Genomic DNA, 24,258 nt, shown 5'->3' on the forward strand with positions numbered 1-24,258 from the left:
GTTACAAGCTTATCCAAATATTTAAAATTATTTTATGTAAATGCATCCAGTAATTAATTAAATAATTATTATCTTCAATAAATAAAGTTATTCAATGGTTCAATAATAATGAAATGTATCCAATGGTATTAATTATGCCACTATAACAACAGTGCGAAGTAAAGTTAAATTAAAAAATATAAGAGATAATAAACTTTTTACAGTAAAGTAATACCAAAGGTGTGGTTAAGCGTGCATTTAAGGGCAATAGGTACTAGACAAAAAAAACTATGAAAAAATAGTCTCAATTTATGGTTTTAGAAAGACCTGAGTAATATAGAAAATATAATATTATCATAGGAGGTACCCGAATTTCAAATTTAAGAGCTTATGCTAAATCTACGCAATGGCCATGCACTAGCTAATCCCATCTCCAGTCCGTTCCTCGAGACAAGTGAAATCGGACGAATTGCAAGAAAACGATATTCTCTCTTAGAAGAGGTTCCGCAGCTATCAGGCACCAAACAAGGTGAATGCTGTGGAGACCCTTCAAAGAGAGATTGCTACTCAACCCGTAGCTCACGTTATCTCGTTTACCAGATTTCTCTTGTCTCGTAGAACGGATATAGATGGTACAAAATAGGACTGAGCCTGTTACCTTTCTGATGAGAGCTTCGACGGATTCGGCCATGATGGTGTCCCTGCGAGCCCCCGTCTGAACCATCTGGCGCTGCCAGCAGTCCCCCGGCAGGGCGAGTTCCTTCACCACAGCGGGCCAGAGGGTCGTCCCCTTCACACAGACGAGATATGATATAACAAGGTGTAAGGAGTATCACATAGTAATCCAGTCATAGAAGTCCCAAGGATCCCTCTTTGATTTTTTTACAAACCATAATATTAGAAAAAGAAAAAAGTATTTCTATAAATTTTAAGAGTATTTTATAAATTTTAGTCGGAAAAATAGGGCATTATAGACTTTGACATAAACTTTATTCATAAGTATCTAGTTTTTAAAATCATGATAACATGATTCTTTAAAGGAGACCGACCTCATGAATAAAAGTTGGATCGAAAAATAGCTTTGTTTATCAGTAACAAGATCAACACATGATCCGAAAAAAAAAAATTAGATTTGCATTTCACTTATCTTGTATTGTCTTGTAAACTTCATAAAAATCGTATTAAAATCAAATAATGATTAGAGTCTAACTACTGCTCTTCTCCCTCAAGCACCCAAAACGGGGAATTGATTTTTGATCTAAAATTTTTCGGCTAGCCAATGAGAAATGTGTCATTGCTTGAATATTGGCCCATCTAACAAAAAATATATATTACTTACTTTGTCTTAGACCTCCATACATTCTGTAGGAAAGTAACGGCAATCTATATTATCTATATAACGATATGATGTTTGGAATACGTAAAATTCAAAATAGAATCCAAACCTTGTTTTTGTTTTTGGCAAGAATTTTCCTTTGAATGGATTTATAAAAACTGCCTATTTAAGTAAGTAAATTTTTTGTTTCTTTTTTCAGAAATCACTTTAGCACAACTTTGGAACTTTAATATTAACAGAATCAATATTTGTGAATATTAGTACATATCCCTGCTTCGCTTGGATAGAGACACAATATTCACGAATATTGATTTTGAAGTTCTAAAGTTGTGTTAAAGTGGTTTCTGAAAAAAAAAAATTCTCTTTCTTAAAGAGCCTATTTTTTAAAACTCCATTCAAAAGAAAAATTATTGAATTAAATTTATAGCTTATGTTATAATGGAATTTCCATAAAGTGAAATAAGCTCTATCCAACAATTTGATAAATATATTAAAGAAGTGAAGTTATAGCTCCATCCAATAATTTGATAAAGATATTATAATTAAGGATGAATAATGAAAAAATATATATATTTTACACCACAGTCTATTGAGATATTTTATAATTCACCAGATATTTTGAAACATTAGCAGGACACCAACAAAAAAAGTGTGAAATTAAAAACATTCGGTGATTGGACTAAAACGAAATGTTACAAATGAAGAATTATGTATTATCAATTAAATTATACTAAACTTTAATAGGTCATATAAATTATTTAAATAAACATGAGGTTAAAGTCATGGACACGCCACGTCGGAATGGTCCAGACACAGAGATCCTTGTACAAAGTTAATATTAGCACAAGGTTCACACAGGGCCTGGTGAAATCCACCTGCTTCTTAATTAAACACAGCCTAGTTGATTCGTTATTAAAAATAAGACACTCTGTAACATGAGTGCAAACCGAGAGAAGACCTGCCAAGATATATATTTATTTACGAACATTTTTCCGGTTTTAATTTTTTTTACGTTTCAGTATGTAATCAACCTCAGGGACAAGTAAGAACTTAGTTTAACCTTTATGAGATATTTTCTATTTTTTAGATTTATGACCGTAGCAATATTCCAGTAACAGAAGCTATAATTGTAAGCTGTAAATGAGTCTATTCCCAGCTAAATACTTGTTTTAGTATTTCTACTTTGAAGAGCTAACGAGATAAGAGAGAAAGACGTAGTCACATAATATATCAAATGTATAAGCTAATCCGACTTTTTTCATTCTTTGGCTCGACAGATAAAGATATTCGAATATTAAGGATGGGTTCAAAAAAGTACAGTCTGATTTGGACAACGTTTCAAGAAAACATAGATCTATTTTCGCTACTACTAAAAATAAAAATCTTTATGCCTAAGCTCAATATAATCTTTAAGGAATATCTTAATAGCCAATTGCATCGGGTATTACAAATGGAGACAGTAGAGAATTACATAAAAAAAAAATGTTCATGCAGTTCTACTTCCAATTCCTAACAGTTTAAGTAACAGTGACCTACAACCATGAGAACCCAACCACAAGATGAAGACTGAAACCCAAGCTGTTGCAGGACATTCTGTTACAAGTTTTATATTTATCAGTTCTTTTATTGTGACTCTAAAATTTTATTTTATCTTAATTTCTTTTTTTTCTCCACATATTTTTCTCAAATTCACTTTCTTTCTTTTTTTTCCAATGGAAGTCAATTATTTATTTTGTTAAATCCATAAATGTCATTGTTTTTTTATTAACTTTATTTTTACTAAGAACTATTGTTTTTATCTATTTATTTTATCTTTTTATTATTTTTTTTTTATAACGCTATATATAGTTAGGGGTGTCTTTTTACATTAACCATGTAAGGGCCACAAGGCCGATCTAGTATAAAATTAAAAAAACAATATTTTAGTCGAAGCAAACATTAGTATTGTTCGTTCCGGTGTCCATATAGTTATGAAACAGTAACTCTGTTAAATTTAGCGATTGTAAAAAAATTCTTAAAACTATCTATCCATCATCAAGAGATATCATTATTGAATGAACCATAAATTTGTTTTCTTTAAATTGAGAACAGCTAAGATCTTAATTGTGCAATGTTTCGAAAAAAAAAAAAGGCAGATTACAAGAAACACTGGCTAATATTGTAAAAAATAACAGGTTACAGTAAAAAAGAGTCACTCTGAAAGATGTGTGGGCTTGTATTAACTTATACAAACTGTTCGATTATACGGAACATAAACTAAATTATTAATATTTCTGATTTAATAAAAACATAGCCATCGACTTTAGCTAGTTTCGCTCGCACAAACAAGTAATGGATGAACTCGTACAAAAAAATTCCCAACGGATCTTTTCAATTGAATTCGCACCTCAATAGCACAAATACATAAACATAAATCTAAGCACTGACAGCAATAGTCGGTAATTTTCTCAATATTTATAAGTGAGTTCACCCACTCGCCATTTCAGGAACCAGTTTTATCTTGTACCGAAAAAAAACCTTTCACAACCAGCTAGATAGAAATTGGATCCTTTACAACTTTTATATAAAATATATGTCTAGAACAAGCACGAGGCAGAAGCTATGATTTAAAATTAATTATAATTTTATCTTAGCACGGACTGAACATACCACATATACAAAAACATTCTTTGAGAGATAAAATTTACCATTTATTAATTGCATCATAATTTTACTTTAACAAAAGCATTATTAGATTACCATATGAAGGTGCTTCGAATGTAAAAGTGTTTCCACCTGCTTCACAAATGAAAATTTAATGTTTTTTTATAAATGAAGTATCTGACGTTGCTAATAAAGACCTGAAGAATAAAGATCTAATAAAGAGTAACAAGAATAAAGATCTGACAACTATATTTGTTAGATATGGAATTTATCTATTTACTTTGAAACGTGGGACACCCTAATTTTTTACTACGCTTGTCTAGTTTTTGATAATTTCATTCAAATCTCTTTCTATTACATTGAATATACCCTCAGGCTTAACGAAAAATCTTAATCTTACTTATAAGCACAATTTTAATCAATTAATGTCTCATTTAACAAAAGATTAAATAAATAAAAAAAATTACATAATAAAAAACAGTATCTTTAATGTTTTTTTGGAGGGAAGAGAGGAAGATAATACAGAATTTTTTGTTGTTACACGCAATTATTAATCTAATTTAAAACTACATTCAATCAGTTTTTGTAGTGTTTAAAGTTCATACTTAAAATTATACTACCTCTGAACCCGGTGCTCGTGGAAAATTAAAACATTAACGGTTTTAGAAAAAGGAGGAACTATCAAAAAACTAGGTAAGGGTGGAAAGGTGTCGCATTTTAGATACTACACACGCTGTTAATTAGAATTATTTCCTGGATATCATTTATTGTAACGAAAAAAGCGATAAAACGCATAGATATCATGAATCGCTTCATAATTATTAAGATGGATGAAAAAAAAAGATACCCAAAGGGTCGTTAGTTAATTTCTATCAACAGGGAAACTAGGGAGGGGTAATCCATAATACCAGAGTGAGGCAATAAGCGATACAGATGAGAGAGGACAATGGAGGCAGAAAGGATGGTAATTGATGCAAACGAGCGGAGGAAGATAAATAAGGCGAAGGGGCCCATAAAGGATGAGCGATAGGACATCCATCTCAGGCAAAAAAGACAAACGGCTAATGAAATAACCAAGTCTCTTTTAATTCGACCACCTGTGACCGCCTTCATTGAGCGTCCCTCTCCGTTCCAATTACTAGTATTTTTTTCTCCATTCTCTTCCTCTCAGTTTCTTGTTAGTTTTTTTGGTTATGCTTACGACTTATGTTAGGACATCATTTAGATTTCATAAGCATCAAACATATAAGAATGTTGATTTATATCCTATCATAGTAAAGTAGAAAAGTAAAACATCGCTTTCATTTCCAAGTCGGGATCGGAACATCGCCGGTTAATTGGTAAAATCCATTTAATCCAGAATGTATAAAAAAAAAATTAATAAATACTTATAATACCTTAACTCATATGTTAGGAACCAGTCACATACAATACATGACAATATAATACAATATAAAGTTTATGTGTATATTAGTGTATGATGTAGTAAGATTTATTTGACCATTTTAAAATAAAATTTCTTTAGTTACATGATTTTATTTAAGGGTAAAATCAACCTATAAGTTTTTATACATAGTTTCAAAATCAGTTGCTTTGTTTTATGGACCATATTATAATCTCACTTCATATATTTATTTTTTTTACCGTCGGTTAATCCGGAGAGCGAGTTATACGTTGGTTTTTTCAGCTGGGATTAGATGCAATTATGAGAGAGATTTTTGATAAGTTTCTATACAAACAATAGTATAAAAAGGTTTGGTTTACAGTTCCGATGAAGGGGTTTGTCAAGCCGGGTGCCCCTTTAAAACCCGGGCTAGATTCTTAATATATAATTTGTAAAATGTTTGGTTTCAAGAGTTCATATCCATGTGTTGATGTTTTCGTATGTTGATTCAGATTTATTTGTATACTAAATATTTAGTAATTTATTGAAAATGGTGGCAAGAATACAAAAAATATGCAGAATTGATTATCACTATGATTTTATTTTTATTTTCCAGAGTGATACCTGTACCTCCACAGTTGAATAACAATTTTAACCATCTTTCAGTTATAGGTTTCAATAAAATTGGAATAGTTAACAGTTATTATTATTTTTAGACATATTAGTTCAATAATAAAATAAAAATTATTTTCTCTCCACCAGACCAAAATGAGAATTATTGCTAGCGTGGTCTGGAGGGAGGAAAAAATAAAAGAAAAATCCGGGGGGAAACATGCCCTGGTAGGATGTTTGAAAATGGAAGCTGTCTCCATTAGCTAAATGGTCCATTGCAGCCTCCAGGGCAATATATTATCTGACCGGTGGCTCCTGTGCCCGGCCAACTTCATCATTGCCTGCCCGCCCGCCTTTTTCTGAGCCCACTGCACTTTTTCTCTAATTTCACCAGCAGCTCAGCAATTATAATTGATTTATTATGAGCTGTTTATTATCATGGGGTTAAGATATATTCTTTATGTTTATATAATAAACAAAATTTGGACGGAACTGATTACAAACGCTATTTAAATCTGAATTTAATTCACATTTAACAATTAGATTTTTGAAAATAACACTACATGGTTTTTTTTTTGTTCAGCTGATTAAACTGAGAAAGTAACTTATAATCATTTTTTATAATTTTCCTCAGCCCTCATCTTTTGATTTTTCTGTATTACTCTAAATGGACTCGTTCAAGAATAAATAAAGTATTATTACAAAGATGTTTCTAATAAACAACTATCCTTACATAACTCTATTTTTTCGACAATTCTTAGTCCCATTCTTCCATATGGACCCACATATCCTATTGCGATGATTACACTTTAAATAACTAACCGCCCAAGATCCCTTGACCTGCTTGGCGCAGCTTCAAATCCCTGATATCGTAAATTGTCTTACACTTTGGCATCGTAGCAAACGTTCATACGTTATCATACAAATCTTATTTCCTCAACTAGCCTAGGAAATTGGTGGTAGCAATTTAAGAAATATGAATAATCAGGTGAGATCAACCATTTAGATAGGTAATATATTTAACCATAGATTTTAAACAACAGTTAATTATAAAATTGTTCTTTATTTAATTTAATTCATATTATTTAATTTACACGACTTACTGTATCAAAATACTAATTTCGCTTCTATAGTTACATTTCAAGTACTTATAAAAGTAGAAATGTTTAAGAATTCAAAATAAAATAGGAGAAGATCTCGTACATGAATACAGTAGCAATTCTTTACACATAGTTCACTTTTTATTGACCCGAATAATATGACTATAATCTTTTGAATTTGAATCCCGCTCTGTATCCAATAGCTCAAAACATTTTTCATCAATAAATATATTCATTTATAAATTAATAAATAATTATTAATAAATTAGAGATAAGACTATGCGGATGATGCGCATGTAAGAACGCTGAAAATGTACTTTTCTGAAACTGAAATTCCCTCAAAACAACCTCCTGTTAAATATATACAATATCAAACTACAGAAGCTTGAAGATTCACATCATTTCAGAAACAAGAGTATTTTTTTTATTTTCATTATTTAATAAAAAGTTACTTATTAAAGAAAATATGAGAGATGCGCCTCGTTCGTTCTTGAATGGTTTCTAAAGTCCCAAAAGTATTGACGAAGATCCAAGCGTATTTTTACTTAAAACCCACAGTTTCACCCATTAACATCTTTTACACATTGCCATCTCGAAGTTCTGAATACTCGAGTTCTATTTCTGAATGAGAGCAGATTAAATACTTATGTATATATCCACCAATATAAATCTTCCATATTCTCTCATAGAAAACATTTCTTACACCACATTTCACACATTAATGAGACAGGAAATGTTAAAGGAGCAGTTGAAACTGAGAACTAGATGAAATATATATATGAGCTGTAATTTCAGTATTGCTGGCAAAGTGATCTTCTCAATTTATTTTCTTTTTGAAAAATTAATCATTAATATAATATTTTTTTATTAAATTATCAATTTTGTTCTTTCTATTATAAATGGAAATTTTAGGTAGCGTCTGCTCATTTTGTAATCTTTTAAAATTCTTATTTCTGGAAATTTTTGTTATAGTTTAAAAATTGGAAGGATTATAGCTTAGTAAAATTAAAAATAGTGTACCATCTTTCATGCAATCTTCCTGAATAATTACACTAGGTATTAATAATTATATTTTGTAATATATGTTTAAAAACGGGAAAAATAGGAAGATTCCATGAAAGATGATAGATATTTTTAATTTTTCTAATCTGTAATCCTTCCAGTCAATTTTTAAACTATAACAAAAATTTCTAGAAATAAAAATTTTACATGATTAGAAAATGGGCAGACGCTAGCTAAAATTTCCATTTATATTACAAAAAATAAAATTAATAATTTCATAACAAAATATTAAATTAAGGGTTAATTATTCAAAAATAATTAAATTGAGAGCATCACTTTGCCAGAAATACTGAAATTACAGCCACAGTTGATCAAAGAAACTTTAATGAAATGGAGAATTAATCAAACTATATAATTTGAGAATAATTGAATAACTTAACGAGATATCGACTAACGGAAAATTAGTAACAGGATTAAATTATTTCCAGATTATAGCTTCAAACGAAACTACAACAGTATATTTAATTGATTAATTAATTAAGCAATTAATTTTATTTAATACCGAATGTACCTATCGTATTAGATTGTACTTGCACTCAAATTGACATGGATCTTTTTTACTTTGGGTAATTTATGTATTTTTTAAAATTTCACCTACATATGTAAACAAGATATTCAAAACCGTAGAAAAAAAATTAATAGAAGTAGAGATAAATGAATCTAATTATTTTATTACATAGACTCAACAGATAAGGCGCTTGGTCGTAAAAATTAAAAAGTTTATATTGTTAAAATGTAATATTGTAGTTTACATTGTAATTCAGGCAATTATAAAGTTAGGCCTTCAACCAAGAGACGATTACCACCACTTAGAACCAACATTATGCTTTTAAGATATAATTCATCCAAACAAATCCAAAAATCAAATTAGCTCTAAATAATCCTGTGATGCTCAAAATACAATCTACAATAAACGTCGGTTATTGTTTTGCAACAGAGTACCTCGAGCGAGACGGTATAGATATGTTCAGAGCATATGTGAATATTGTCTTTAATCGTCTTGCTAGAAAAATAAAATAGAGAAAAGATAATAATTTACTTTTAGCTGATACAAATTTTATTTTAAAACATAAGGAGAATAATAAATTTGTACCTTTTATTTATTTTAATAATTTTATTATTTGGTTTGTTTTATTTATTTTTTTATCCATATATTAAGAATATTTATAAAGATTAAGATTTTCATTGAATACCTAAATATTATGTTGTTTTTTTTTAAAGAGTAATTAAACTGTACTAAAAGTTTACTTAGTTTCCAAACTTTTACGCCACGGCGTAAAAGCCCTTCTTGGGCTAAACAAATTTTGCGGTAACCTTGCTGAGTTAAAAAAATGTCACATAATTATCCTTAGAGAGGTTGACAATGTAGGAAAAAGCAAACGGTGCATAGTAAATATTGGAATGTTCTCAATATTCACTATTTTAATTTTTTTTAATGTATTTTGAGAAAATTAGCTAGTGATATCTATGGAATGGGCTTGGGTCACCCCTGGGTGGCGCGGCACATACTTCGAGAACCCCCAACTCTTCATATCGCTAACAATTGTAAAACTGTGATCCATGAGTCTTGGCCGTTTCATCACGTAATACATTACAGTAATACGATTTTTGTAATAACAAAATGGGGCTGACCCATTTCAAGCTATTTTTGTTCCAGCAAGTTAAATGTCGGTAAAATGACTACATTATGTAGAAGAAGATTAAGAGTAATTTTTTTTATTATATGAATAAAAAAAAAATACAACTGCTCAATAATTAAAAATTTCAGAAACTTATACCTACCACCATTAACTATTATTTTATTTTTTTAGATTATCCGAAATAATAAAAGGAGATTATTTATATTAGATTAATTGTGACAGACAACGTTTCAGCCGCACTATTTTCGAGGGTATACTTGCATAGACTACCTACTCTAAAAGATGGTTGACACTGTTGGGCCGAAACATCATAATAAATGAATCTCAAACAATTTATTGTGTATATAAACAAATATGGGAAAAAGCTGTATGCAGCAAACTGGAAAGCAGTAGCCCAATATAAGCAGGCGTGGAGAAGGATGGTTCGTGCGGTCCAAGATCTACAAGGTCTGTAGAGCCAACCAAAAAAAATATACATACCTATATATAATATTATATATGATAGTGTACATATGTATATATATATATATATATATATATATATATATATGTTTTTTTTATATTTTAAATACAATAGTAACCATAGTATGTTCCGTGTAACATTACTTTACTTGTTACTTGTGGTAAAGCCGGCTTTCGGAATCCAAATTAATATTCAGGAAATCTGATTCATAGTTTGCATTTTCACGAACTTTCCACATTTTCTAACGTAGATGCTAAATACGCTGATAACATATGATGTAACATGTCAGTCAAGCACAATCTTCTCACGTGCGCCTCGATCTACTCCTTTGGTATTTACCAACTATCCAAATATCTATGTCAATCACAAATTAATATACACAAACTTAATGACAACTTCTTATAATAAAAAATTGCGGGACTTTCATAAGGCAGTCGAACGTAATTAAGATGAAAAAATAACAAAATAGTGACAGTACGCTAGGGAAACTCTGAAATAAAAAAATAAATAACATATATAGATAAGAACCCAATTCAACGGTATCGTGACAGACAAGCGGACGAGACCGTAAAGCCAAAAATCCGAAAATCCAGACAAACAGGCCACAGCCCGCGCAGTTACTCATCCTGCTCTAATCCAAAAGGGGCAGTAATTAATACAGGTATCTGCGAGGGATTAGGAGGGACACCAACGGGTTTAGTTAATTCCTGACGGATATGGTGGAAGCCCGGGATTTTCGGGAAGTCAGGTTACATTGTAGATCGGGGGAGATCGTGTATTTTTTAGGCTGATAAAAGCTGACTGGGGGAGTGTAATGGGTGAGGGAGTAAGCACATTTAGGTATAATTTAGCAAGACAGGGTCCGTTTATATATCAAAGATACTTCGGTCAACTTTCCATTGCAAACTGGCATTAAGCGTTTGTGACTGAACTTGAAATAGAGTGAGTTGTGAATCGGTGGCTTAGAACAACAACGAATGCCAGCAACAACCAAATATCTAAATTCAAAAGAATTAATCAGAAATTAATGCTATTCAGTAATGAGGATAGATAGTTATGGACATGACAAGAAAATGTTACTGGATCTTCTGAGAACATTATTTTATAATGACTAGTAGATAGTTGACCGTAGATTAATAAGTGGATAAACAAAACATAATTTATTCATGCCAACGTTTCGACCAGAATTTCAGGTCTTCATCAGGACTATAAAACAAAAATAGTTAACGGACATCTCTTTTTTTTTTTTTTTTTTGTTTTAGATAATAAACATCTATTTTATTTTATAGCCCTGATGAAGACCGAAACATCGGCAGGAATAAATAATTTTTTGTTCATTTGCTAACCACCTCCCGATCATCTTCCCACTTGATTATTTGTTTTTGCATGTAAAAATTTCATCTATGAGAAAAGATATTACATAAAAAAAAACTAGAAACTGCAAAAAATCTTCATGTGTTGTTGTTAGTCCAAGCCACAGAAATAATCAAGTCTGTATAAGAAAGCAGATAATATAAGAAAATGGGTCAAAGAACTGCATAAAAATCCTCAAAGAAGAAATGTAAACAGGGTTTGCTGCACATCAAAGGTGTCAAGAAACGCTAGGGTGTAAAAGACTAAAGAGATCTATTAATGAAAAGAAAATATAAATAACTGTGGTGGCCGTGTTTTGAGGGAGATCAAATAAGAATCGATTTGTTTAGTTAGAATGTTAAGTGTGGCAAATCGTATCATTTAGATATAAAGAACATTGTAAATTATTATTCAGTTATTAAAATAAATAATTTATAATAGTATGATTATAAATGCGGATAAAAGTAGTAATAGATTTTTTTATTAAATTTTGAGATACAAGGTATATTGAAACGTAAAACTTCAAATATTAAAGGGACAATGAATTTTTTTTTTTTCCAATTTTCGATTTTTTGAACTAATAGGATGTTTTTTATTTCCAATATTTTCTTTATGATTTGATTTACCTTCATTTGTGACGTTTCGGGATTAGTTTTCTCCATCTTATAGTCTAATTTTACGCCAATTCCTGTTGAAATTAGTTATTTTTAAAAAATAAATTACATTTCACTGCTTTTCGATATTTTGGTCTAATTTTCAGTAATTGACCACCAAATAGTTGATAAGAAAAAGAAATAAAATAATAAATCAAGCAATTATCTCTCTTTCACCGTGGTTAGAATAGATTGGTAAATTGTATGATAACCCATTATTCCAACCCTTTTTGGAATAAATACACGAATTAAATTCAATAATGAAACAACAATACTAAACAAAAAAATCAATTTTAAATGGAAAAAGAAATATGCATAAGACTTGTACGTTAGAAGTCTAAAATATTAAGTTCTAGCATTTGTTAAGGATCTTATTATTTTAGGATATGGAAATGGGATTGGATTGAGAAAAGTTCACCTTAATTAAATGAAACATCCGCTGTATTGTATTTGATTTAATAAATATTTTATAGTATTTCAATTATTGTGAAGGGGAAATTTTATATTTGTCTTATCATCAAGGGCTATTTGTTTTTCGGCATCTAAAGAAATTTTACTTAAAAAAATTAATAAAGAAAATGTACAATAATAAGCATATATGTAAAAGTATAACAATTAAGCAAAAAATAGAGAAAAAATTAAGGTAACTAAAACTTGATTTTATTTTTGTAAATTATTAATATCTTATTATTAATGTTTTTTTATTAATATTTTATTTGTGTAACCCGGGATTAAAAAAGTAAAACATTCAGACATAACTACGGATTGCCTATTGCTATGGCCTATACAATGAGAAGAGAAGACCAGCAGACCAGACACGTGCAGACAGATCGGCAGAGTGCTATACAATGAAATGAGAAGAGACCAGACACGTGCAGACACAGACAGACAGAGGAGAGCCGAGAGAAAGCTTATCCTCGATATCGATCGGACGAGGCAGTTATCTAGGTCGGGCCTACCTGCCCGCCATCCACCCCCGCTTCTTTTCAGATTTTTTAGGCATCTTATGTCTGTGAGGATTAGCAGGTACCATATCTACAATCACAATAAGCTTCATGTAATATGTTTAGGAATAAAAAATCTGATTAGATAGTAGATGATTAGTACGGTAGAGCTCATGTTCATCCGAAATAGTGGGACCAAAGTTTTTCCGGATAACCCGAAATGCCGAATAGCAGGTGGTAAGATCAGTAAAATAAAAATCTTGAAATTGATTACATTAATTAAAGTGCAATCAAATATAAACATTTAAGTCAATGGGGCAAACATTATTTAAATGTTCTGTCACTTTTTACTTTTTTTTTATATAATCATTATTATAGTATGAATCTCTTAAATTATTTTGTTTAATACCCGATTTTTAGTACTTTTTTGGTAGATCAGTACCAATTTTTTTTTTTTTTTGAAACAGGCATAGTCTCATATATATTTTATGCAAAATTACCGCAAAGTATAGTTTTTCAAATTAAAAGGAGTGAGGGAAAACTTGAGGATTAACAATACAAGAAGAAATTATGATCGGGATAGTTATTATTTTATTCATTAAAAAAATTACATCCAATATGGTTCGACCAGATGACAACGACTATCGGTCTGTGCCAAAATGACACATAAAAAGAAATAAGTAAAATGAATGTTAGTTTTAATGCTTCCAATACTTAAAGTCTGTAGTTTGAAAAATTAAAAAACGATGGAGGCCTCCTAAGAAAAATTTCATTTTGTTTATAAGACAGCTGCTACGGGCTGACTTTTTAAAACAAATTGATATGGCTTAATTTTTATCAAATAAAATTAATGAGTGTGTTTTATTACAATCATTCAATTTAAGAACATATTGTTGAAGCAAGCCAAAGTGTTGTATCTACAAATTTTGGAATTTTGGATTTAGTAACATTATAACACTTTTTCTTAAAACTGTAACTGTAGCCTGGAGTTGATAGTTCTTTTTATCGATTTATTCAGACAAGTAACAATAACTTAAAGGTAATATTAGGCATTAAACTTCTTATATCACAATTTGACTAATATTGGCTTTTTAAAACAATAAATAAAAAAAAAATTTAATGAATCAGTACATCATTTTAATTCGTTCAGAGGTCGCTCTTGCGGAACACTGTGTGAAGTAAGGTAGCTTCCGGGGCAAAAAATACCTACCAAAAAACATTAAATAGAATTCTAAAAATACATTAGTATTAAAAATTGTAAATATCATCACCTAAGAGGATATTTAGATTATAGAACTATCATAACTGACTCATTACTTCAAAATGTTTTTATTCTTACTTCTTTTTACCTTAGATGATATTTTCAGGGTGCACAGAAAAAAACAATCTAGGTCTATTTATTTTTTAATTTAGGGCTATCATTGTCAGCTGTTGCGGTTAATTGAAAGCTCTATTCTATACCTGATATTCGATAAAATAACCTTTATGTCTTTATTATTATAAAGAAATAATATGCATTACATAGACTAGGTTATGATATTTTACGCTGGTAGGCATTATTGGTTTTATGAGTGGTATTTAGTAATAGATATTTAAATTTCATTTATCTAACGCTTCGGCCAACCTGACCATTTTCAATGATAATCCATTAATTAACAGCTTTAATTACAATCTTATTATTACAATTTTTTAAATCATAATTATTTCTAAATTAGCATACCTTAATTTCAATTAATTTAATACGGGAAAATTATATTTACTATTATTCGTAAATAATTTTCACATAATTATATTTAACTACCAATATTTATTAACTTTTTAATTTAATATTAATTCAGTAGATATAAAAAAAAAATCCATATATACATAACATATATATATTGATTCTTTAAATTGCAAATTTTATTATACAAATTATAAAATAATTTATCAAAACAATATTATTTAACCTGCCTCATACCAGGTTAGGCATATTTTCAAACTCAGTTTTGTTATATTTTGCAATTGACTAATATAGAAAAAAAAAAAATCTAAACAAGCAAAATATATAGGATGACATACGATTCTCATATTTTTTTTATACAACACATCATTTATATAACTATAAATCTGTTATATATGTCTGCAATAAAAAAAATAAATTGAGTAATGAAGTACACACTGAGAGGAACATTATACGAAGACACGACTGAAACATCAAACTCTAGCAGAAGAAAGAGGCGAGAGGAGACGTGGAAGTGGAAGACAGCTCAGACTCCTATAGAAGAAGCTCCTCCAATTCATATGATGATTCCTCCCAATAGCAATCCCCTGTACTCAGAATCTCTTACCCCTGATAATATCCAGAGCCCTACCTCCGCGTCGCCTTTATATTCATACCATTCATAGCTCTTCCCTAGATAAAACACTTCTGGCACACCTTTATAAAAATGTTATACTCCTCATATCTATGCCAGGGTGATGGCGTGTTATTTAAGGCTTAGAGGAGTAAGGGTCTGGAGAATGTTTCAGAAAAAAAAGTGATGCGATTAGGGTAATAGAGAAGAAGGCATCAATATTTGAAGTATTACTTTAATCTCAACGGGAGAGCCCAAATCCAGGCAATCCTAGACATTTAATGGGACATTTATTTAGCTCATTAGTGATCTTATAAAACATTTTCCTGTAATCCTCAAGTAAAGAATAAAAACGTAACGTAAAGCATAATATAAATCTTACATTATAATATATATGATTGGAGACGTTTGTCGGGGGGTGCGGTCAGCTACAACAAAGTAGATTCAATTTATTTATTTAATTTTTCAGTTTTTTTAGACACTACTTGCATATCTTATATTATACATATCTTCTTACCTACATGATATTATATTTCACCTGTCACTGTTTTCAATTTACTACCATACAATTCCACGAATATCAATCAATTAAAATTTTGTACTATTCAATTATCAGTTATCAATTTTTTATCATTTATGATTTAATACAATATTTTGTATAGTTCTAAATTTGTTTGTATACTACTCCTTTTCAATTGTATGTTATTCTAAATGTTGTTGTTATCTCTTTTGTTCTATAGCCCTGATGAAAACCTGAAACTCAGGTCGAAACGTCGGCATAAAATAAATAAATATGGTTTTGTTTATTTATGTTGTTCTTTGCTGACCGCACCCCCCGACAAACTTCTCCAATCACTAATCTATGGTCAACTATCTACACCTCATAATAATATATATTTATGTCTACTTATTATCTTGGTCTAAAGAATCGCAGTAGGTATTTCCAACAATTAATTAATTTACAATTGTAAAAAAAATAATAATTTAAAATGTGTTTTATGAGCTATGTCGATATTTTATTTTTTTAAATTTTCATTTTGCATAAACACCCAAAACTCTATCTATATCGAATAGTGATATATAGGAATGATGCGTCTTGGGTTTATGTTACACCATAATAATTTATGAAAAAAAAAATAGCCATATCAATAGGCTAATAAAAAACAATTTCAACTTGACTAACACATCAACTTAACGCAAAGTATTATCACATTGATGACAAAACATTTTTTTTTTTTCTAAAATTAGGTATTTCACTAAAAAAATGAAATATTTATTTAAAAAGAGATTAAAAATATTTTTGTTGAAAAAAATATAAACGAATACAACTGAATAGTAAATATAAACAAAAAAATATTTGGTTAAATTTTTTTAAGGATTCGTTTCCAGATTAAAAAAGATAATTAATATGCATTTTAATGTCTAATACATTATGGTCTCATTGAATAATTGTATAGGGAAAAAAATACTAACCAATATATTGGCCGTAATCTGAATTTGTAACTAGGAGGAAATTTGGAATTCAATAATTTTGTAAAGTGGTTTATCTGAAATCAAATCAACATTGGAAACAGAAAAATATCTTGAAAATTTCATTCTATTCTTGAAGGTTTGAGAATACTAGTCTCATAATTCATGAGCTGTTGTCTTGTTTTTCAATACATCACTAAATGTATACATGTATCTGCACTATGCACTGCATTACCTAGCAGATATCTATTGACCTGAGGGTTCACTTAGGTCATACGCGGCACGATCCAATGTTTTGGGTGTTTACTGCGAGTTATTGAAATGGATAGAGCCGGTTTTAAAACTAGTCACCTCAATTATTATCGTTGGAAAATTTATTTTATAATAGATCTATGATACTCAACAATTAAGCATTGAATTAATAAATTTCAAGACAGTGAAATAACACAAACTAAGGGGAATTTAATGCTGTTTCATCTTCTGAGGGCTAGATCCATTTGTATGCTACTAAATCGAATAGCTATACTTCACATCTCTATTCTTATTGGCTACTCAATCAATATTTCCAGGTTTCATTCAATTAGCAAATTAAAATCATGAGGAAGTGTTAATTTTTTTGAAACAATATTGAGAATAATAGGCCTAAGTTTATATAATGTAAACTAAGTCCACTGAACAGTATTTTTGCTATTTTATCTAATTATTTATAATTTTTGTATTATTTGAAAAAATAGCACCTCAACACAGATTATTTTTCCTCATATCCTGATTTATCTTCATAAATGGTGGAATTATGGTTGTAGGAAACATCTAATCGGCCCCCATTTTGAAACGAAAAGGCGCGTTTCGAGGATCATCTTCGAGTGACTTATAACTTTATTGCAAAACCCAATTTTGATACCTCATCATTTTTAAGAAGTATTTTTATAATAAAAATGACATTTTTTTTATATAAATACTTTTTACACTTACAAAAAAGTATTTTTTATTAATATGTTGATGTATATGTTCATTTATCAGCAATATATAAATTTGCTTATTAGGATAAGAAGTAAGGTTCTAATGGTTATTATTTTCAGATTTTTGTAAATTATGGGCATTCTTATGCATTAAAATTGTTTTGTTTTTCATGAGAATTACTTTATTTAATCAACTTAACGTCTTTAAGGTGCCAAGCACCAAGATATTGTTTGATTTGTTGATCGTTGTACCAGACTTATTTAAAATATCTCTGCGTGGAGCTTTGTTAACTCTAACTATCTTACGGCTAATATGTATATAATTTATTTATGGAGAGGTAGAAGTTCTTTGATGATCGACTAATCAACCCTGCTCTCACGAAGTCACATGCAGACGGGCTGTCAATTACAGGCCACTCAGAACATAATCAGCTATGGAGTGTTGTGAAATATTTTAATAGTGATTTTTGTTAAGAATATTTTTTAACACTGACTTAAGTATACTTTAGTTATGATTCCTTAAGTTTAGACTCCATACATGTTTGACACCTCAAGTATTTTTTAACATAACTGTTTAGTTATTTCACTTTTGTCAATCTCATTTTGAATATAAACGATTATCAGTTTACAATATTAATACTAATTTTTGAAAAATATTTTTTTAAAAAGTAAATGTCATTCCGTACTGCTGACTATTCTTATCCATTAAATCTATCTATGATTGACAATTCATACAATCATCCATGATGATTAAAATACTTCATAATTATGAATCATGGAATCCTCCTGAGACTCGAACTCATTGTGTCCCCGCGGTCTTTGCTCCCTTACTCACCACCACTGCTTATCAGTGACCAATGATGATATCAGTGACACGTCTAGGATAGGACACTTGGAGTCTCATTTTGACCACATATATCTTAGATACAAAATTTGATATTTGTTGAACACCACACATTACCCCTTGATTTCACAGATATCAAAACATGAAATTGATGCTTGCCAAATAGAGAGAATAATCGTGCAAGCGCATTATATCTCTATATATTATAACATATATTCCTCCATGTACCGAAATATTCAAGTCGGAGATCAACCAATTTCGAATACAAAATAATGGAAACATGAATGTCAACATACTTGACGGAAACCCGAAAGCCTGTCTGCCTAATTATAATGAAAGATACTGGTAAGATTTAGTTTTTATATAGATTTTTTTTTTGTTTCACAAGTAAGAATACATATATTCCTATATATCATAGCATAAATATAAAGGATCCTTCATTTAATATTTCTTATTTATATAATTATCTTATTTCTCGAGATACATCTATGATCTAATTTACAACATATATATATATATAAGTTATCTTTTACTGAAGTGAAATTAAAAATAGAAGGAGAGAGAGGAGTACGAAATGATACGCATGAAGTAAACTCAAAGACTGATCTATTTGCGGAGCCTGTCCATCCATATGTATATACACTCGATCAGCTATGTATATATAATAAATATACAAAGTATATAATTTTTCTACATAGAGCAGAGATGGGAATGAACTCTAACTCAGAAGAATATAATACGAGTATGATAGAAAAGATAAAAATAAACTAGGAGTAAGAAGGAGCCCCAAGTCCCCAGGCAGTGACCATAATCCAGGCCAGCCTCAGGGAATAATCAGTAACCCTAGTACGTTTACCAGCCTCGGCTTTACAGCGCTAGGAATGGATACAAACTAGGCGTCCCTACGTTCGGGGCCTTTCACAACTAAAATAGGTAGGATTATATATTTTATTTATATAAAATAAAACTATTATATAATTTATAACTATTATATAATTTATTCGTTCTTATAATTAATTAACAAATATGTCATTTCATGAGTCATATCAGTGCAAATAGGAAAGGTGCTAAAAAAGTCTATCTTTTTTTCTCCTTAAATCCCTAAAAGTACATTGTAAACGTAACATAACCGTGTATAATAAATATGAGATGTCCCTCATCGGTTTAACTTTAGTTATATTCGGATTATACATACATGTTTCATACACATGATGAGTACATGACCAAGTTTTTATTAATTAATAATAATTTATTCAATTATGTAGTATAATAAAGATATTAAGTTTTCTCTATTATTTATAAATTATTTAGATAGAGTTAAGAAAATGTTAATAAAAAGTGATAAACTTTGTTCTTTGCTATATAATATATATATGACTTACTTCACAGTGGTGCTAGATACATTTTCACTTAATCCACAAACAATACAATCTAAGGCTCTCTCTTTTGGAAAATGACAACTTTTCAATGAATTATTTGATTGACCAGATTAAAAATTTAAACCTAAATTAGTTCAGTCAAACAAATAATTGAAAAGTTGTAATATTCCTAAAAGAAACCATTTAATTGTATTTTCGTAACGATAGTGGAAATGTACTTAACACAAATAAGTTATCGATATTAAAAATCAGTGAAAATACTTCCTATAACCGTTATAGACTTAAGTTTAATTTTATTTTGTTACTATATGGCTCTTAAATTTATCTTCATTTTATATACGATTGCATGTTGTAATAAAATTTCATTTTAATAGAAAAGCTATTTAAGTTTAATTTAATTTATTCCGAAATTTATTGAATTTTTTCAAACGATTTAAGTGGTATTAAAATTGTGACCAGCAATTACATCATGTCTACTCCAATATGCTTAAACGTTTATCTTTACGTTTTATTATGAATGACTACAATGGAATTCAATCCACAGCATTTTCTTTTTTTTTTTTAATTTAACTAATTAATTTATTTATTTTTTGTTATATTTTAAGAAAGTAGTATCTAAATACTGAGGATGTTTCCTCGATCTTAATTGATTATGAGATATGGTCTTAGAAAATATCTAATGTACTGCCACTTTGAAATGAAACATACTTACATTAATAACTAATTACAAGGAACACTGCCGAGTAATCTTTACTGTGGTAACACATCTATTTCAAAATAAGAGAAAAACAGGTGGCATTGACAGTTTGGAAACAGAAGTATTTTCTAGATGAACTAATACATTTGTATTTGTGTATTTCTTTATTTTGTGGTTTTAAAGTAGCATTATTAGAGTGCTACCGATGGGTAGTTTCTCTACAAGCCTGTGTGTATAGCCATTATAATTTAACATAACATTTTCTATATATATTTTTATGTAAATGTCAATAACAAAATAAAATAAAATAGCATTAAAAGATATGATACACCTTTTTGTATGTATTATTTTTCTATATTTCTATTTAAAAATGGTATTTTTTGGACTCAAAAAGATACTTTTACCTTTTTTTATAGTTATTTATTTATTATTAGTTATTTTTGGTATCAAATAAATAAACGATCAGCTAGGTAGTTCCGGAGAAAAGCCGGAAGCTATAGAACAGGATTCTACTTAAAAGCAATGACGCATGTGTAATTTTTTTTTTCCTTGATAGATAACAAAGTTTTATTATCGGAAGTAATAGAACAAAATTTTAAGACAGAAAAGGCCTGAACCATCAGTAATGGTTAAAATTGGAGGCTTCAATCAACTAAACTTAGTTTCAAACAAAATTAAAAAACAATTGGTTTTCGGATATGACGGGTCAGCATAAGCGGCATTGTTCTTTCCGATTCTGACTTACAGTAATCATTAGCAGAAATAAGAGAACTCCAGGAAAAAAAAAGATATGGGGCAATGATCTAACTTTAAGAAAGTTTTAACAAAAACCAATAAATCTGTCACTGATTAATTTACAAAGTTGAGCCGATCCAAACACTTGTAGCCCTTTATCACAGAGTGCCAGGGCCCATCCTTCAAACCCGACAGGCAATGATAGATGGAGGTTTGCAGTTGGCCCGTCTGTTTATTATACCAAATATACTTCGAGAAGTAATATGATGCCAAACTGAATCCATATTAAAAACATTATTTGTCTTTATAGAGTAATATGAAAAAAATAAGAGTAAATAGGGATATTTAGAATACTCTACCGTTTAGTAACAATGAGGAAGAATAAAAAACATATGCTATCTATAGATTATTTTTGTTACTAAAATAAATAAGTTTATCATATAAATACATAAATAAAAAATATTTTCTTAACAAATTATGTTTATGATATACATAAATAAAACATGTATTTAAAAAATATATATAATAATTTTAGCAACCAAAGCCCAGTAGCAACTCAGCATTCATCGTTTGACGTGAACCCCATTCTAAATCTTTATTTAATGTTTTATGTCGACGACTAACGATTATTAAACTAATTAAATTGTAATCAGAGCGGCCATTGTCAATTTCAAGTATCAAATTTATAATACCAGCAAAGGACCTTAAATTAAAAATACCAGTATACCAGTGAGGATGTAGGATATGATTTGACAGCAGTACATGATGTTTATCATTACTCGGCGTTCTAAACCTATTTACAAATATTTATATATTTACTATTTTTATACCTTTACTTCTATTATATGTAAAGGTACGGTACATTGCTTCTTCAAACTAGAATCAATACGAGTCAATATGTGGTCTAAAAAATAAGGAATCTAATCTTTAACTCACAGGTAATAAAACATCCTTTATCTGTTTATTTTTCCAGGGATCTTGTATAATTAAATGATCTTGGACGAATCAAATGTGAATTAAAAGATAATTTTATAGTTTAAAATTCTATCCTGCTATCTTATAAAAATAAAATAACGACTGAATTATATTTCTAACTAATTTAGCAATTCCTTGTAAAAAATATATTAGTTTTCTATACCTGGGTATTTTATACCCTTTACCTTTATTTACGGATAAACTATTGAGGGCAGGAAAATACCAAATATCATAAGTATACTTATATCCAATATAAATTCCTTGAAATACTAGACACTAATGTTTCATTATATCAACAACAGTTTTTAGACTTTAACACTCTTCTTTTCAGACTCAATAGCTCTCCACATCTATTGTCCAATACATGTCGTTTTATAAGAAATTCTGCTTGACAAATAGAATGGTAACATCCTTTATAACATTAGTAGATTTTGAAGATTTAAGACCTGGAAGCTTCTCCGCTCTGGCCAGGTGGGCAGCTAATGTCCCTGTACTTAAGCCACTTACGCAGTGACCCTTGTAAGTAGGAGCAAGAGCTGGTTCAGACGTCCTAGCCTAAATGTATATCCGTGGCTGTCTTTAATGTATTTAATTTATCATCATTATTTAAATAATTTATGTTATAAATCGTGATATGTAGATCTCAAAAATATGAAGATTAACCATACTTGTAAACACAAAATTACTCGGTGATCGTACCAACTCAGCAGTCGGCCGGTTGAGCAATAAGAGAGGACACCCCAAGTTAGGTTAGCAACTAGTTATATAGGCCGCGGAGCTTACAGAAACTTATTGTAGAGCAATAACAAACATAGTTTACAACCCGATCGCGTGTTCTCGCTCCCAGCACCTTATCAAAACTTCTTCCCCAGTAATAGGCTCTCCGGAGCACTGCCTATATCGATTAGTAGGAGCTCTCTTCCGAGTCCCTGTCCGTGACAGAGGTCTGAGATAGCCGCGTCTTATCTCGAGGATCAGATAGCGGTTCCGTGCTTTGACTAATCAGCTGTGCTCCGCCAACAGGTTAGTCCCCAGCAGGTCACACGCAACAGATAATGCCATGTAGCGATAATATCGATAGTATAGTGATTAATGTACGCAAATTTCTTAATAAATAAATAAAATGAGGTCCCTAATGAGAGAATAAATTAATCAACTACGAATTAAACGCTTAGGGGTCTAAGGAACGAAATAAAAAAAAACTTTAACAACTTTTTTAGCATCTTAACAAATAAACGAATAGTTGCCAGACAGAATATTGTATTGATTTAGGAAAAAATAAATGAGTATGATAATGTAACGCACTATAATGGCATGTCTACTATTAGTATTATTTTAAAGTAGATTCAAAGCTTCTTCATCTTAAACTTAAATTGTTAAACATTAGAATCTTTTAAAATTACCATTATGAATCTATTATTAAATACACAGTTTATTCCATGAATATTAGTATATACAATAATAATTAGATTACTTTGGGCTAGCCTTACACAATACATTTTTCTTTGTTACTAACTACTTATTCTCAAATCCATATTACCCCAAACCTTATACCTTATCCCCCGCTCCTACCTCTCAGACCGTTCCTTTCGAGTTCGCAGTGGTTCTGAGTATTCAAATATCTACCCCATCGAGGCAGGGGTTCCCCAAGGCAGTGTCCTGGGTCCTGTCCTCTACATCCTCTTCACTGCTGA

The 24,258-nt window shown here is 29.8% G+C and overlaps 1 protein-coding gene across 8 annotated transcripts in view; it reads right to left on the reverse strand.

The window, feature by feature from the left end:
• LOC106686356 (uncharacterized protein CG43867) overlaps positions 1–24,258 on the reverse strand; it is a 443,901-nt gene that overhangs the window by 150,776 nt on the left and 268,867 nt on the right. For 6 of the 8 annotated variants that reach the window (XM_014429605.3, XM_014429606.3, XM_014429604.3 and 3 more), the window contains one exon: positions 638–769. The exons of the other annotated variants lie outside the window; for them this stretch is intronic. In XM_014429605.3, coding sequence (XP_014285091.1) covers positions 638–769 — 132 coding nt within the window. The remainder of the gene's footprint in view (positions 1–637; positions 770–24,258) is intronic. 8 annotated transcript variants of the gene reach the window in all.

Source organism: Halyomorpha halys, unplaced genomic scaffold, assembly GCF_000696795.3.
Source record: "Halyomorpha halys isolate HHAL.00 unplaced genomic scaffold, Hhal_1.1 Scaffold811.1, whole genome shotgun sequence".
Classification (NCBI taxonomy): domain Eukaryota; kingdom Metazoa; phylum Arthropoda; class Insecta; order Hemiptera; family Pentatomidae; genus Halyomorpha; species Halyomorpha halys.